We start from the raw sequence: 13,429 nt of genomic DNA, 5'->3' as shown, positions 1-13,429 counted from the left end.
CCCGGATTCGGGCGTTGTCACGCGTCGACAACAGACCAGGAAGGAAAAAGGAGAACAGCGGGCGGCGTCCTCCTCCGTCCTCCCTCCCTCGATGTCTTTGCGAATAGGCAGCTTTGCCGTGCGCTGCTACCACGACTGCACGAATGCAGCAGCAATTCACGCTGAGATGAAGCGACGCCACATCGACGCCGCCGTCGTGGATCATGTCTTCCTCTTCTCCCCGCTGCAGCTTGCTGTGGCGCTGTTTCGGGTAGAGGCAAGTGCTGACGCGTTGGCAACTCGAGTACCGTCCACCATTTCCCTTCTCTCTGCAGAGGCGCCTTCGCCATCTTCAGCATCAACGGATGCATCACTGCCATCGCCGCCGCCCCAGCAGCAGCAGCAGCAGTTGGCCCATCGACTTTCGAGCAGTCGCCAAATCTTCGCTGCACTGTCCCTCTCACACAACTTGGACCGCATCCTGCAGGTGCTCCCCCCCGGGCCACAGACAACCAGCGTGGTCATTATCTACAAGTACTCTGGAAGTACGCACCCTGCTGCTGTGTCCGCTACAGATGACGTGAGGGCTGACAGCGTGGTAGCGTCTGCGGTGCAGGACGGCGAGAACCTCGATGCCATCATCCACGCCTGTGTACAGGTGACGAACAGCACCGCACAGTCCCACACGTTTGCCCCCATCACGGAGCCCTTCTGGACCGGCTCAGCCTTTGCGCTTGCCGATGCGTCGAAGGTGGCTCTTTTCTACGGCATCTCAGAATCTATGCTTCTCGCTGCCCAGCGCAGCATGACCCGCCTCGACGTGCGTCGCGTGTGCGTCGGCACGCCGTCGCAAGCGGCGCAGATGCAGTTGCTCCGGTGGCACGCACTGGAGATCTGTGTGACGACGCTGCTCGCCGCCTGCACCGCGTAGATGCGTCTCCTCCCCCTTCTCTCTTTCTGCCCCCTCTCACGAGGACAGGCGGGAGTATAAAAGTCAAGCAGGCAGGGGGGCTGCTGACTGCGCGCTCACGCTCACACGCAGCAGACACGCGCACACGTATGAAGTTGAGCACCTGGATCGAAGAGTTACATGCCGCCCATATAACCCGCAGCAGTCAAAATTTGGCAGGAAAAAGCAAGAGAGGGCCAGAGAGAGATTAGGGACCTACAGGCTGTCTGCTAGAGGCTCACTGTATCGAGGGAGAGTACCGCTGTCTTTGGGGGTCGTTCTTCTCTCTTCCTGTCTTTCGCTATACAGATGGATGCCACTGGCTGTATGGGCCCTGGTATGTGCTGCCCGTCGTCGAGCAAATTGTGAGGAGTGCTGAAGCACCGAGTAGGAACACCACACGCACCGGAGAGGCGGAAAACACATCCAAACAGGCGCTCCACCAGAACGGGCATGACCGACAGTGCATCACGTGATGTAGGTGCGCCCTACCTCTTCCACCTCTCTGCGCTTCTCCTCTGTTTCTCCTTGCTCGCTCTCTGTGTCTTGACTGTCGTGTGTCGCAACAGCCAAGGCGAGAGGAAAGAACCGAAGAGTAAATACAAACAGCCACACGGACGCACAGTGGCGGTCATGCGCATGTGCGCCCCCCCACCACCACCACCACCACCACACTACGTTGAGCGTTTTTTGTGTGTGTTTGTGTTTGCGGGTACTGACGGGTGCGTGTGTGACGAGCTCGTCCTCTCCCCTGTCTTGACTCTACTGAAAGTCTGCAGTTGAGTCGATGAAGCGGACAAGCCGAAGAACAACGGACGCAAAAGAGGGGGCATTGCCGAGTTAGGGAGAAGACAGAGTGAAGGGGTCAGACGTCGCCTCAGCTGCTGGGTCGACTCAACAGCTGGCATACAACACCACATACACTCACGCTCACCAAGCATCAAGGGCAAATTCCAGCCAGAAGGCAAAATAAAATGATGATCGGTGGCACTTCTCCCGATGGTGGAGATGTCTCAACCCTCGTCAATCGTCATCATGGTAGTCCAGGTCTGTCCGACGGCTCCTCGACCTCCCTCCCCCCTCAAGTAAAGTGGGTCGACACCGCGACGGGAGTAGGCGTCTTTGCGACTCGGGCTTATCAAGCAGGAAGCCGCGTTCTCTGGGAAACTCCGTGGGTGTTTGCGCAGTCTTACAAGACGTGGAACACCTGCCCAGCTGGGACGCAAAGCCACGCAGACAAATCCGTCTCTGCCGAAAACACCAGCAAGACGGTTGGCGAGGAAGCAGGGGATATCTATAGCGCCGTGCAGCGTGACCTCCCTGCAATGCACAGCTCTTCATGGCGGCAACCAGGACATTGGGCTCCTTCTGTCTCCACTGACGATGTTGAACAGGGCAGCCGCAACAAGTGCGTGCCTGAGACGGGGACCTCGACGGAAGAGAAGCTACAGTGTTTGCGCTGCTGCTTCGGGTGCGGGACACCACTGCTGGCGTTCTTGCGAGAAGAGTGTGACCGGCTCGATGGCGTGTTGCAGGAGCTGGATGGAAGCAGCGACGTTCGGCTCGACAGCATCTCACCAGGAAACACGAACAACGACATGACTCCCCTAACGCAGACGCCTGACCCTTCGATGTGGCAGCTGATCTGCGATGCGAATGTGCAGCATCTCGCCCAGGCACCCGGGGAAGCACCGACTGACGTGTCCCTGCCAGCACCCCCTGTGAAGAAGACAAGCGAGTCAGCCGCCGCCGCTGCAAGTCCACGCTCGTACTTGACGGAGGTGGATGTGGCAGGGCGGCGTCACTGTGTGTACTTCTGCACCCCTGCCTGTGAGAAGCACAGCCTTACCGAGGAGGGAAAGCGCTTTGTTCTGACCTCGCTGCAGCACGGCCACCCGCCCGTGAGCGACGCGGCACTTGACCGTGCAGAGGATTGGATGGCTTCGGCGGCGGCTGCGACAGCCTCGCCGTCACCGCTGTCAGCGCATGCGCCATGGGTCTTGATGCTCCGCTACCCCACTGCTGATGACATCGTCCACTTCGCACAACACCCACCATCGGTCGCCTTGCGGCTGAGTGCGTGGCCAACGCGGCTTTACGCACTCTCCTCCCTTCACTCCATCGCCCGTCGCTGCAACGAGCGGGTTTGGCTGCTCACCCTTCTTCTGGCTAAGCACCTGCGCTTCACACTGGCTTCGACGTCCGTATCAAGTACGTCTCTGCCGCAACCGCAGAGCTTTGTAGCATGGTTGGGGGACACCGTCGCCCCGGCCTTCCGCACTCGACTGGAGGACATGCTGAGGTGCTACGCAGAGGGTGCCATGCAGCTCCTCTCCACGGAGCAGCGCTCGCTACTGAGGTTCAGTTGGCACCTGCTGACATGGTGGTGGCTACTTTCCTGTGCGGAGGAGTACACGACAATTGCGATCACGGCAACGGGCGCGAGGGGTACTGACTCGACAGGGTTGTCATTGTTGTATCCACTCTACCCAGCGCTGGAGCGCCGCTCGCCGCCGTCCACTGGGACTACCAGCGAGAAGCAGGTGTTGGAGTGGGTCACCGACGCCCTCGCCGTGGCGCAGTGCACAGCATTTCCCCTCCAGCTTTACCTACAGCTGTACTGGCTGACGAATGCGAACGTCCACATGTACGTCATCACCAGCCCTCTCTACACACTGTGGTGTCGGTGGCTGCAAAGCAAGGCGGAGCGCAGCGACGCGGCGGGTACGGACGCACTTAAGGTGGCGAGTCGCGAAGATGGCACCACCGCGCAGGTGGCTAACTCGGTCATGCTGCTCGAACGCCTGTATACACTCTTTCACGGAGTCAACGCTGGAAGGGCCGAGGCCGCAGTAGGGGCAAAGGGGGCGCGAGGTCCCGGTGGAGGGATTTCCCTTCATGCTGCTGGTGTGGCCCTCTACGATGTCGCCACGAAGCTCAACCACAGCTGTGCGCCAAACGTGCGCTTTCAGCCCACCATGGGACCTGTGGCGGCGTCGGTAGTGGCGCTGCGAGCGATCGAAGCCGGCGAGCAGCTCTTCACCAGCTACATCTGTGTCGAGGACTTTGGGGAGCAGGCATGCGCCGCTGCCGCGCGGCGGCGGCGACGCTACCTGAAGGACTACTACGGCTTTGAGTGTCGGTGCCCTGTGTGTGAGCTCGCAGACACCGTCAGAGAAAGGGATGAGACATGATAACGCAGCTCCGGCGTAGCCTTTGCCTGCTCTTCGTAGCGTAGAAGGGAATAGCGCAGGGTAACACGGCAGCAGGGCAGAAGTCGGAGCGGGGCAGCGCAACGTCCTCCGCTGCTGGCACGGTCTGGAGAGCAAACGGAGAGAACGGGTGGATCACTGCTGCCATTGATGAGGAGAATGACGCTGCTGTGGAATGATGAGTCGTGTTTATCTGCCTTGTCCCCCTCGTGGGCATCTCTACTTCGCATGCGTTGTGCTTCACGCAACAATCGCTTCCTCAACCCTCCTCGCTAGCAGTCGTGGAGTGAAAAAGGTGAAACCCACCGATGGGCATCATTCCACAAGCTGATCGTGTGTCCGCCGGTGTGTTCCGCACGTCTGTGGGTGCCTACATGCGGCGCAGTCGCTTTACCACCACCACCACCACCACCTCTGAGCTACTTAGTCCATCTCCTGCCCCCTCTCTCCCTCTCCTTCCTCGCAGTATCCTTGAAAGAGAGGCGCGCCGGGGGTCTTACAGGAGCTACTGTGGCCCTTCCTTTTCCACCTCTGCACGTACACGCAAAGAGAGAGAGAGAGAGAGAGACAGAGGAGCAGACGCGGTGCACGTGTGAAGCTGAAGTTGAAGACGTCTTATCCCTGTCCAGGACCATCGTAGCGCCTCCCTGGCGCCTCCTTCCCTTTCTCTCGTAGCGCACTCAACATCAGTGCAGAAATGAAGCCGCTCGCGCCATTTGTGTGTCGGCTGCCGAGTCGCCGCATTCTGCGTGTGCGTGGCACGGACGCGCATGAATTTCTGCAAGGCATCTTCACCAACGACCTCCACGAACTGCACCCTAATGGCAGCATGTATGGGTGTTTTCTCTACTTCACTGGCCGCGTCCTGTGCGACGCGCACTTGTACCAGTGCAAGCAGCTCCACGAGAGACAGGCCTCCATCCTCGTTGACGTGCATGAGAGCAGTGTAGCCGAGCTGCTTGACCACCTGACGGAGATGAAGATGCGCAAGAAGGTTCACATCGATGATGTCGGCAAAGAGCTCGTTGTGCTAGCCGCCTTGGAGGAGACGTCCGCAGCTCCGCCCACTGGCGCAGATGCGCAACGCAGCAGTAATTTTGGGAGTAGCAGTGATGCGAGGGTGAGCTCCGTCACGTCGTCGTCCCCAAAGACGCTGGAGGAGCGGCACACTGAGTGCTTCGCCGATCCACGCAATAATGCGCTATTTCCACAATCGCCGCCGCCCTACTGCAAGCCTGCGTCGGATTCAGAAGATGCAGCGGCGACATTCGTGACGGGACCTCCTCCCACCTCCTCCCTACCGCCCGCCACCGACTCTGTCGCGACGCCACTTAACTGGTTTCTGCGGAGGTGCGTCGTGCCCGCCACGTGGGCCCCTCCGCTCTCCTCTGTCGACCCCTACACGACACTCCTGTACAGCCGGGGCATCGGTGAGGGGCCGGGTGTGTTCAAGAACAAGAGCCTCCCGTTCGAAGGGAATTTGGACTTCCTAAAGGGCGTCAGCTTTCACAAGGGGTGCTACCTTGGGCAGGAACTCACGCACCGAACCCACGTCATGCTCGTGACGCGAAAGAGGACGGTGCCGCTCCACTTCGGCCCCACGAGTGGGGGGCCCCCAGCGGTGAGCACCACCACTGACGACGGCGCCGTCGCGACAACGCGGCCGGTAGAGATAGGGGAGCCCCTCTACTCAGCTGCAAAGGAAAAGATCGGTGTGGTGACGGGCGTGTGCGGCCAAGTCGGCGTTGGCCTTCTTCGCCTCCGCTATGTGGACAAGGCAACTCACACGGTGCCGGGACTGCAGCTGAAGGATGGCACGCCGGCGCAGACACACTTACCTGACTGGTGGCCGCTCAAAGAGGTGAGGAGGCTCCTGAAGAACAATGCCTGAGCTGCTGTGCACACGGAGAGAGAGAGAGAGAGGCCGCTTCTTGGGTGCGGATGCCGGTTGCCGTCGCAAACGTTTGGCATGGGTGCGTTGGGGGTTGCAGGCGTCAGCGAGAGAGAAGGGTGGTGGATGTACACACTACCCACGTCGCGGTTCCTGTTTTGCTGTATCTCCCGTCGATCCAGGCTAAGATGTTACTGCTTCCTCACACACATACACACCTCCTCACTCTTTCTCTCCCTCTCTTCAACAGCATCAGCTCCCTGTCATCTTCTCCTTCGCTGTTGTTCTCTCTAGCTGTCGCGCACTCTCTCAGTGCCAATACTACGAACGAGCACAAGCAGCCTGATAGCGTGTTGACACGTGCCTGTGCCCAGTACATTCCCTCCTCTGGTGCCGTGATGCACGCAAAATGGAGCCAAATATGAACATCAGACCCGACTTAGGGAAAGAGTCACGACCGACAGCAAATGATCGGCTGAGCAGCCATAGGCGGGAGAAGAGGGGCGGTGAGTACGGCAGGAGAAGAGAAACGGTCGCGCCGCTTCCGATGCTGTTCCTCCAGACAAGTACATCCATGCACATGTTCTACTAGAATGAACTTTTGGCTGCATTGACACACTGTCATGCCCCTCACCCACCCACCCCTTCGCACTCGGCCCCCCCTCACCACCGTGCAATCCCTCCTCCCTCTCTCTTTCCCCCCTCTCTAACCACTAACAGCTCCATCGCTGGGAAGAAAAGGGAGAGAAGCAATGCTCAGCCTACACTCACACCCACACACACACACACACATACGCACACACACACACGTGAGATTAGTTCAGCCAAGCACACAGGCATACGTACGAGCGAAAGCCGGCGCACATCCACGCTACGGCACTCGCATACCTGGCTGGCTCGCTCCTCCACAGGAGACCACTACGAAGAAGAACACCAAAGGAAGCGCAGCCGTACCAGTGCAGAGGAAGAGGCCCTCACAGTAGTCGGCGCGGAAGTATTTGGGAGGCGCTAAACAGGCATCCATTTCTTCCCCCCCCCCCTTACCGCCGCACACGTGTGCAAGAGCTGGATCTCGTGTGAGCGAGTATCTGCGTGTGTATAGATCATCTTGCGCCCTCCTCCCTCTTAGCTTCCGCCATCTACGCGAGTAAAGAGAAGAAGAATGGGCTGTAGCGGCTCCACGCAGGCATCGCGGGAGGCGGGTAAGGATGCGCCGCCGAAGAGGTACTTCGACTCGATGAGCCGATCCAGCAACCAGGTCGTCTTAGATCACACGAATAGCAGCAAGGTGAACAGAAATAGCGTATGTACAGTAGATAGCAAGAATCCCAACCGCATCAGGTGCAGCAACGACACGGAGGATCGGGTGCACGACAGAGCCATCGGCGTCCTCCACTACCCAAACCCACTCTCGAAAGTCGGAGCCAGCAGCGATGTCGATGAAGGGGTGGTCGTGTCCCCGCTAACAGAGAAGAGTACGCGCACCCGCCTCACCTTCCCACGGCACAGTCTGGTTAGCACTGACAGCCACGCAGAGGCTGGTGGCCTCGATGAAAAAGAGCTCACCTCTACCACGGCTAGCCCCTCCTCCTTGGTGGTTATGCAGCGGCGAATGAGCGAGGGTGGCCGTGGCCGCCACTTGAGCCCCATAACGATCGCTACCATCCCTCCTGACTCCAAACAGACGCAGCTCCTGCTTACACAGGCGGTGGTGTCTCCGCAAGCCGCTGCCACGACCATCGCACGCGTCTCTATCTCCTCACCGAAGCGCCTTAGGTATGCAAAGCCCAGCTCCTCCGGCCCCAGTGCATCCACCTCCGGCACTGCCGCACCGCCGTCGCAGGAACGGCACCAAATTCAGACCCCCGACATCAGCGATGGCGGCTTCGGCATCGAGTCGGATAAAGAAAAGAACACGCCAAGGGACTGCGGCATCCAACTCTCGATGACAATGGTACCCGGACATAGCGGTGTCAGTCACGGTACGATGGTACCATTAGGAAGCTTTTGCATCGGCGTCCGTCTTGGGCAGCGCAGTGCGTCCCCGAAAGGGATCTCTCTCTCCCACAAGCATTCGCAGAGCACTGTGAGTCTCCTGAGTCTGGCCGACACCCCTAATAACCCCCACGCCCTCTCCAGCGGCAGCGACTTTGGGCGAGATATCTTAGGGGGGTCGCCCGTCTTTACCGGCCTCACCACTGGTGAGGCCGGCAGCAGTCGACCACAGAACGACTACGCCATGGGCAGGGCCATCCACGCTGAGCGGCTCGATCAGCAGCGATGCAACAACGGACTTGCTGTATTTTGCAATCAGCCGCGCGAGTGTGCGCTCTGCCGAAACGCCACCGTCTCTTTTGCCTGTGAAGTCTGCGATGACTTTTTCCTGTGCGAAGACTGCCGCTTCGACCTCAAAGCGGTGCGGGCCGTGCACAACCCGGCGCACGCGATGCTCTCCATCCAGGACAACCACTGTAGCTCGAGCCGAACCTTTGGCGGCGACTCTATCTTCTCGCTGTCCGGCGATGGCGGCGTGAGCTGCCTCTTCTATCACCCCTGCACCAAGTGTAAGCGTTCCATCGATGATGCTGAACTGGTGTACCGCTGCGATCAGTGCGACTACATTCTTTGTCAGGAGTGCTTTATCCAGCAGCAGGAGCCAGAGGACGCCGTGGAGAGGGCATCATCCCTCTCAGCAGCGATGGCTGCGACGGGGGAGGAGCACGGTAGCTGTAAGCCATTGCCATTTGAGTCCGCCGCTCTCGTACTGGTGTCCGGCTCTGCGCTGCCGCACGAGCACGAACTGAAGCGCTTCCAGCGCAAGTCGCGCTCCAACTCGACGCACGAAGGGGCTTTGGTCACCAAGACGCGCAACAGCGGTGGTAACAAGGTCATCAACGACTATGTCGTGGTGCGGCAGCTCGGTCATGGCTCGTACGCCAAGGTGAAGTTGGTTCAGCACATTCACACGCGGGAACTCTTTGCGCTGAAGATACTCCGGCGGCAGAAGAAAGCGGCGCAGTCCGGCATCAACCTCGGCCGCAGCCGGTTCAAGGCCGCCATGGCAGGCATGAACGAAGATGATCTGCTGAGAGAGATTGCCGTCATGAAGTTCATTGACCACCCCAACGTGACGAAGCTGAAGGAAGTGATCGCGGACGTGGACTCACAGAAGGTGTACATAATCATGGAGTATTGCGAGAAGGGCCCTATTCATGTCCCTGGTGCCCCGGCGCTGCCTCTCGAGCAGGTGCGCCAGTACGGCGCTGACATCCTTCGTGGGCTGCTGCACCTGCATTCCGAGTTTCTCTACCACCGCGACATCAAGCCGGCGAACTGTCTGGTCGACCGCGACGGTGTCGTCAAGATCGCTGACTTCGGCACCTGCAACAGCCAGATCCGCACAAAGCTAGCGGAAGGGACGCCGGCGTTCAGCTGTCCAGAGCAGGTGCGCGGCGAGGAGGTGTCCGGCGAAGTTGTCGACAGTTGGGCCTTTGCGCTCACAGTCTGCGAGATGGCGTGCGGTACGCTGCCGGTGTCGACCACGTCTTTTGTTCAGCACCGATCGCTGCTGATGGGCAAGGGCCCTGTCGCAGTTCCGGAAACCGGCGATGAGCGCCTACACAACTTGCTCACGCAGATGCTGGAGAAGGATTTGAGCAAGCGACTGCTGCTCCCTGCAGCGGCACGGCACCCGTTCTTCGCGGCTAGCGGTGAGAACGCAGTGGTGCAGCAACAACAACACCAAAATCAGCAGCAGCTCTCATCGCTCGCAGAGCTGTACGACAAGGCGCTGGACTCAGTACACCGAGGCAAACACCTTAAAGACTGCTTCTACGGCGTGCGTGCGCTTCGCCGCGTGCGTAGGAAGGAGGTGGAGACGGTCCGCCACACCGATATCGACGAGCAGACCAGCGGTGGTGGTGGTGGTTCTGGCGCGGTGCAGGGTGAGCCGTACGACGTGAAGAGCGGCGACACATACGGTGCTAGCGACGGCAGCGGCAGCGACGGAGAGGACGAAGAGTGTGCCGGCCGCCACCTGGTTGGCTGTCGCGCTGGTCACGAAGAGGCGGCGGCTGTGGTGGAAGAATTTGTAGAGCATCAGCTCTTCTCGCAGGACCCCAAGTTGGAGCTGACGTACGTTACTCTCACTGCCCCCGCGACGTTGGAAAAGCTGAACAGACTCCATCAGGTCACTGGCGAACTGCAACTAAGTCACAACGCACTTGTGTGTCTTGCGCCGCTGCGCCTCTCCACCTTTTCGTTGCTCACGGAAATCATCGTCACCTTCAACCGGCTTGAGACGTTTCCAAACGAGGTCCTGGTCGCACCACGTCTCGTGCGCCTCGACCTCTCGCACAACCGCATCGACGCCATCCCTGGCTCATTGGTCACAAGGGCGCCGTTCCTGGAGCGGATGAGTCTGCACCACAACGCCATAACCAGCGTCGGCACTACTATCGTCAATGTAGCAGAGTCGACCCCCGTCAAGCTCAGAACACCAACGCGAGCAACAACGATGCCCCCTGGGTCGACCATCGTAGCGGTGCCTGGGTCTGCTGTAGTATCGTCTCCAGTCTGCTCAACAAGCCTGTGCGGACGCAGAGGCAGCAGCCATCGCGAGGTGGTGTCTGTCCTCGCGGCGCCGTGTCTGCGGCACGTTCGGTTGAGCGGCAACCCCCTTGAGCGCCTACCCGAGGCTCTTGAGACAACGCATAGGCTGCAGCTCGTGCTCGACGCCATTCCCACCCTCATGGAGGAGTGGGACGCGCACATGCAGACCGAAAAGAGGGCCGCGACATCAACTGCGGAGATAGCAAAGGGGACGAAGAGCCGCCTTCCCGCCGTGATCGTGTGGGACGACAGCTTCCCCGTGCGCATTCCCAACGTAGAGCCAGCCGTGTGGCTGGCAGCAAACAACATGGCCATCTACCGCGTGCAGACGCTGCGGGTGTGCAAGACGCGTCGCGTGGTGCTGTGCCAGTGCGCTGACCCGCGGTTCCCTAACGGGCTCTTTCGCAGTGAGGAGCTAGAGGTGTATTTCACGGCCCTCGCCAAGGCTCTGCAGGAGCGCCGAGAGCAGCGACAGCAGCTGGCGACCGAGGCACCTTTCTCGTTTAGCCCACCGGCGGAGCTGATCCCGAGCGAGGCGCTGCCGCCCATCGTCGGCAAGGCGGCATGCCGCTACGTCGAGTCGTACTTCTTCGTCACGGACGACGAAAACGAAGAGGAAGGCGGCTATCACAGCCTGGTGTCGTACCTGTACGACTCGCTCTCCGCCAACATCCCGGTGCTGGTCGTTGTCGTCTCGAGCAGCACCTCGAGCGCCGTGCGCACGAACATTGTCGCGGCCATAAGCACCTGTCTCACGCGCCTCCGCGGCGGCGACCCGGACCAGCTGGACGCGGAGCAGGCAGAACTCATCGTCGGTACAATGCGAAGCCTCTACGCGTGATCGTGCAATGAGCTATAGCGAATGACAGAGTGGGGGAGAAAAGGAAAGAAGGCAAAGCAAAGACGCACTTGTATGGCGAGCGCGAATGTGGGCTGAGGGAAAGGGAAGCAGAGAGTACTGACATTGCCTCGCCCCTCCAAACTCTCTCACTCGCCATCCCGACTCTGGTTGGCAGCAAACATTTCCAGCGCATGTGTCTTTTTCCCCCTAGAAGGGCTCGATGGACTGTGGTCGTCGCACTCCGCTCCTACGACGTCGGGCGCACATATGTAGGGGTGCGCGGACGTATATTGAATCACGCATCTGCATCCCTGTGTGTGTGTGTGGGTGTGTGCCCACTTTCAACCTGCGTCTTTTCATTCCGCCTCCTCCTCTCTTCTCTTCTTTCCCTTGGCGCTCGATCTGCTGCCTTCGCTTGAGCGTATGTGCCGGTGTGTGCGCATCATTTTCGGTGTTTTGTCCTCTTTGGCTACATCTTTTTTTTTTTTTGATAGTCATCATTTCCCCTACTCACTCCATTCGTCTCATCTCTCTCTCTCTCTCTTTCACTTGTGCAGTTGAGCTATTTGAGGCCGTCTCTCTCTCAGTTGTTGGTTGACTTCCTCACTTCCCTCCCCCTCCCGAATTCTGCCGTACCGTTTTCGAGTTTTTTGCTTCTCGTCTTGTTTGCTGGGGGGGGGGGGGGGGGGCACGCATGTACACGCGGTGCTGCTATGGAATGAGTAGAGGAATGAGAGTTATCAGCTGTGAGTATGGGCCTGTCTGCGAGTTTTTTCCTCTCTTATCCCCACATCCATTTCGGTCTCTCCTTGTCGTTCCGCCTGTGCGCGTGCATGTTTGTATATCTCAAGACATAAAGCTACACATGGGAACTCGTGCGTCTGACCAGGCAGACACACGTGCAGCGCTGTGTGTGTGTGTGTGTGTGTCAGTGTTGAGTGCTTTTCTCTCCTGTGAGGCGTCTGTGCGTGAATCGCGAAGAAGACTTGCGCGTCTATGTCCCCCCTTGTGAGTGTGTGCGCGGGTACTCGCTCGAGTGTGTCAGCGACTGTGTGCCCTGGCTGTGCAATCCATGACGCCACCGCGTCTCTACAGGTCACTCCGATGTACATGGGAGTAGTCTTGTTTCGTTACCCCTCCCTGTCCTCCGACAGCTCCCTCCCTCTTCTTCTCTTGCCTTCCCCACACGTCTTTTCCCCTTTGCACCACTTCATTCTTCGCTCCTCCGTGTTAAGTGAGGCCTTTCGTTTTCTCCTACTCGTGGTGAGTGTCGTGAGGGTGACGGTGGTGGTGGTGAACGATCGTCGGCGATGTTTTTCGTGGTTGCTTCGTACTGAGTGTGTGTGTCTGTGTGTAACTCGGCTTCCTGAACTACACCCGGTCTCCTTTTCGCTTCCCCCTCCTCCTCCTCTGACTCTCATATCTTGTTTGTTGTGACGGCGAATGCCTCTCTGCATGTGTGTGTGTGTGTGTGCACAGACGCTTTGATGTCGTTATTTTTTGGGGGTGGTGGTTTGGGTGGTTTTGAGTTTTCTCTGTTGTAGTCATTTTGCTTCGTAGGACTGCTGTTCGTTGTTGGGGGTGTGCGTCTCTCTTCTGCCCTCCCTCTCTCATCCACTGACGGCGCACTCGGTGTCGTTTGCCTGTGTGTTGCTCGTGTGTTTGCCTTTCATTCCCCCACCCCACCCACCCACCCACCCCTTCGTTCATTCTCTTCCTTCTCCCCTTCTCTCTCTCAAGCGGGCATATGCAAAGCAGAGAAAAAGAGCGTATCGACAGCACAAAGTCAACGGTCAGGACCATCACAGCGGAGAAGAAATGAGTGATAGAGCCGTAATTCTCCACTTACCCCTTCCTTTCCCTCGCTCCCCTCCTTGTACATCCTCACCTCCCTCAGTCTCCTGCTGACTAATCATTCACTCAACTGATTACCCACACACACACAC

At 58.9% G+C, this 13,429-nt stretch overlaps 4 protein-coding genes across 4 annotated transcripts; all 4 read left to right on the top strand.

Annotated features, from left to right (window-relative positions):
- Window positions 1–91: 91 nt before the first annotated feature.
- On the top strand, window positions 92–910 carry LBRM_24_1820 (conserved hypothetical protein; the record flags this gene model as incomplete). The annotated part of the gene is made up of 1 exon (XM_001565396.2): window positions 92–910. The coding sequence occupies one exon, from the start codon at window positions 92–94 to the stop codon at window positions 908–910; it is 819 nt and encodes a 272-aa protein (XP_001565446.2).
- A 1,343-nt stretch (window positions 911–2,253) lies between these two features.
- Window positions 2,254–4,122, top strand: LBRM_24_1810 (conserved hypothetical protein; the record flags this gene model as incomplete). The annotated part of the gene is made up of 1 exon (XM_001565395.1): window positions 2,254–4,122. The coding sequence occupies one exon, from the start codon at window positions 2,254–2,256 to the stop codon at window positions 4,120–4,122; it is 1,869 nt and encodes a 622-aa protein (XP_001565445.1).
- Window positions 4,123–4,837: 715 nt separating this feature from the next.
- On the top strand, window positions 4,838–6,031 carry LBRM_24_1800 (conserved hypothetical protein; the record flags this gene model as incomplete). Its single annotated transcript, XM_001565394.1, has 1 exon — window positions 4,838–6,031. The coding sequence occupies one exon, from the start codon at window positions 4,838–4,840 to the stop codon at window positions 6,029–6,031; it is 1,194 nt and encodes a 397-aa protein (XP_001565444.1).
- Window positions 6,032–7,193: 1,162 nt separating this feature from the next.
- LBRM_24_1790 (putative calcium/calmodulin-dependent protein kinase) lies at window positions 7,194–11,483 on the top strand (the record flags this gene model as incomplete). Its single annotated transcript, XM_001565393.1, has 1 exon — window positions 7,194–11,483. The coding sequence occupies one exon, from the start codon at window positions 7,194–7,196 to the stop codon at window positions 11,481–11,483; it is 4,290 nt and encodes a 1,429-aa protein (XP_001565443.1).
- Window positions 11,484–13,429: the final 1,946 nt, after the last annotated feature.

This window comes from Leishmania braziliensis, chromosome 24 (assembly GCF_000002845.2).
Source record: "Leishmania braziliensis MHOM/BR/75/M2904 complete genome, chromosome 24".
NCBI lineage: Eukaryota > Euglenozoa > Kinetoplastea > Trypanosomatida > Trypanosomatidae > Leishmania > Leishmania braziliensis.
Note: the sequence above shows the minus strand (reverse complement) of the source record. Positions and strands in the feature narration are given on the sequence as shown.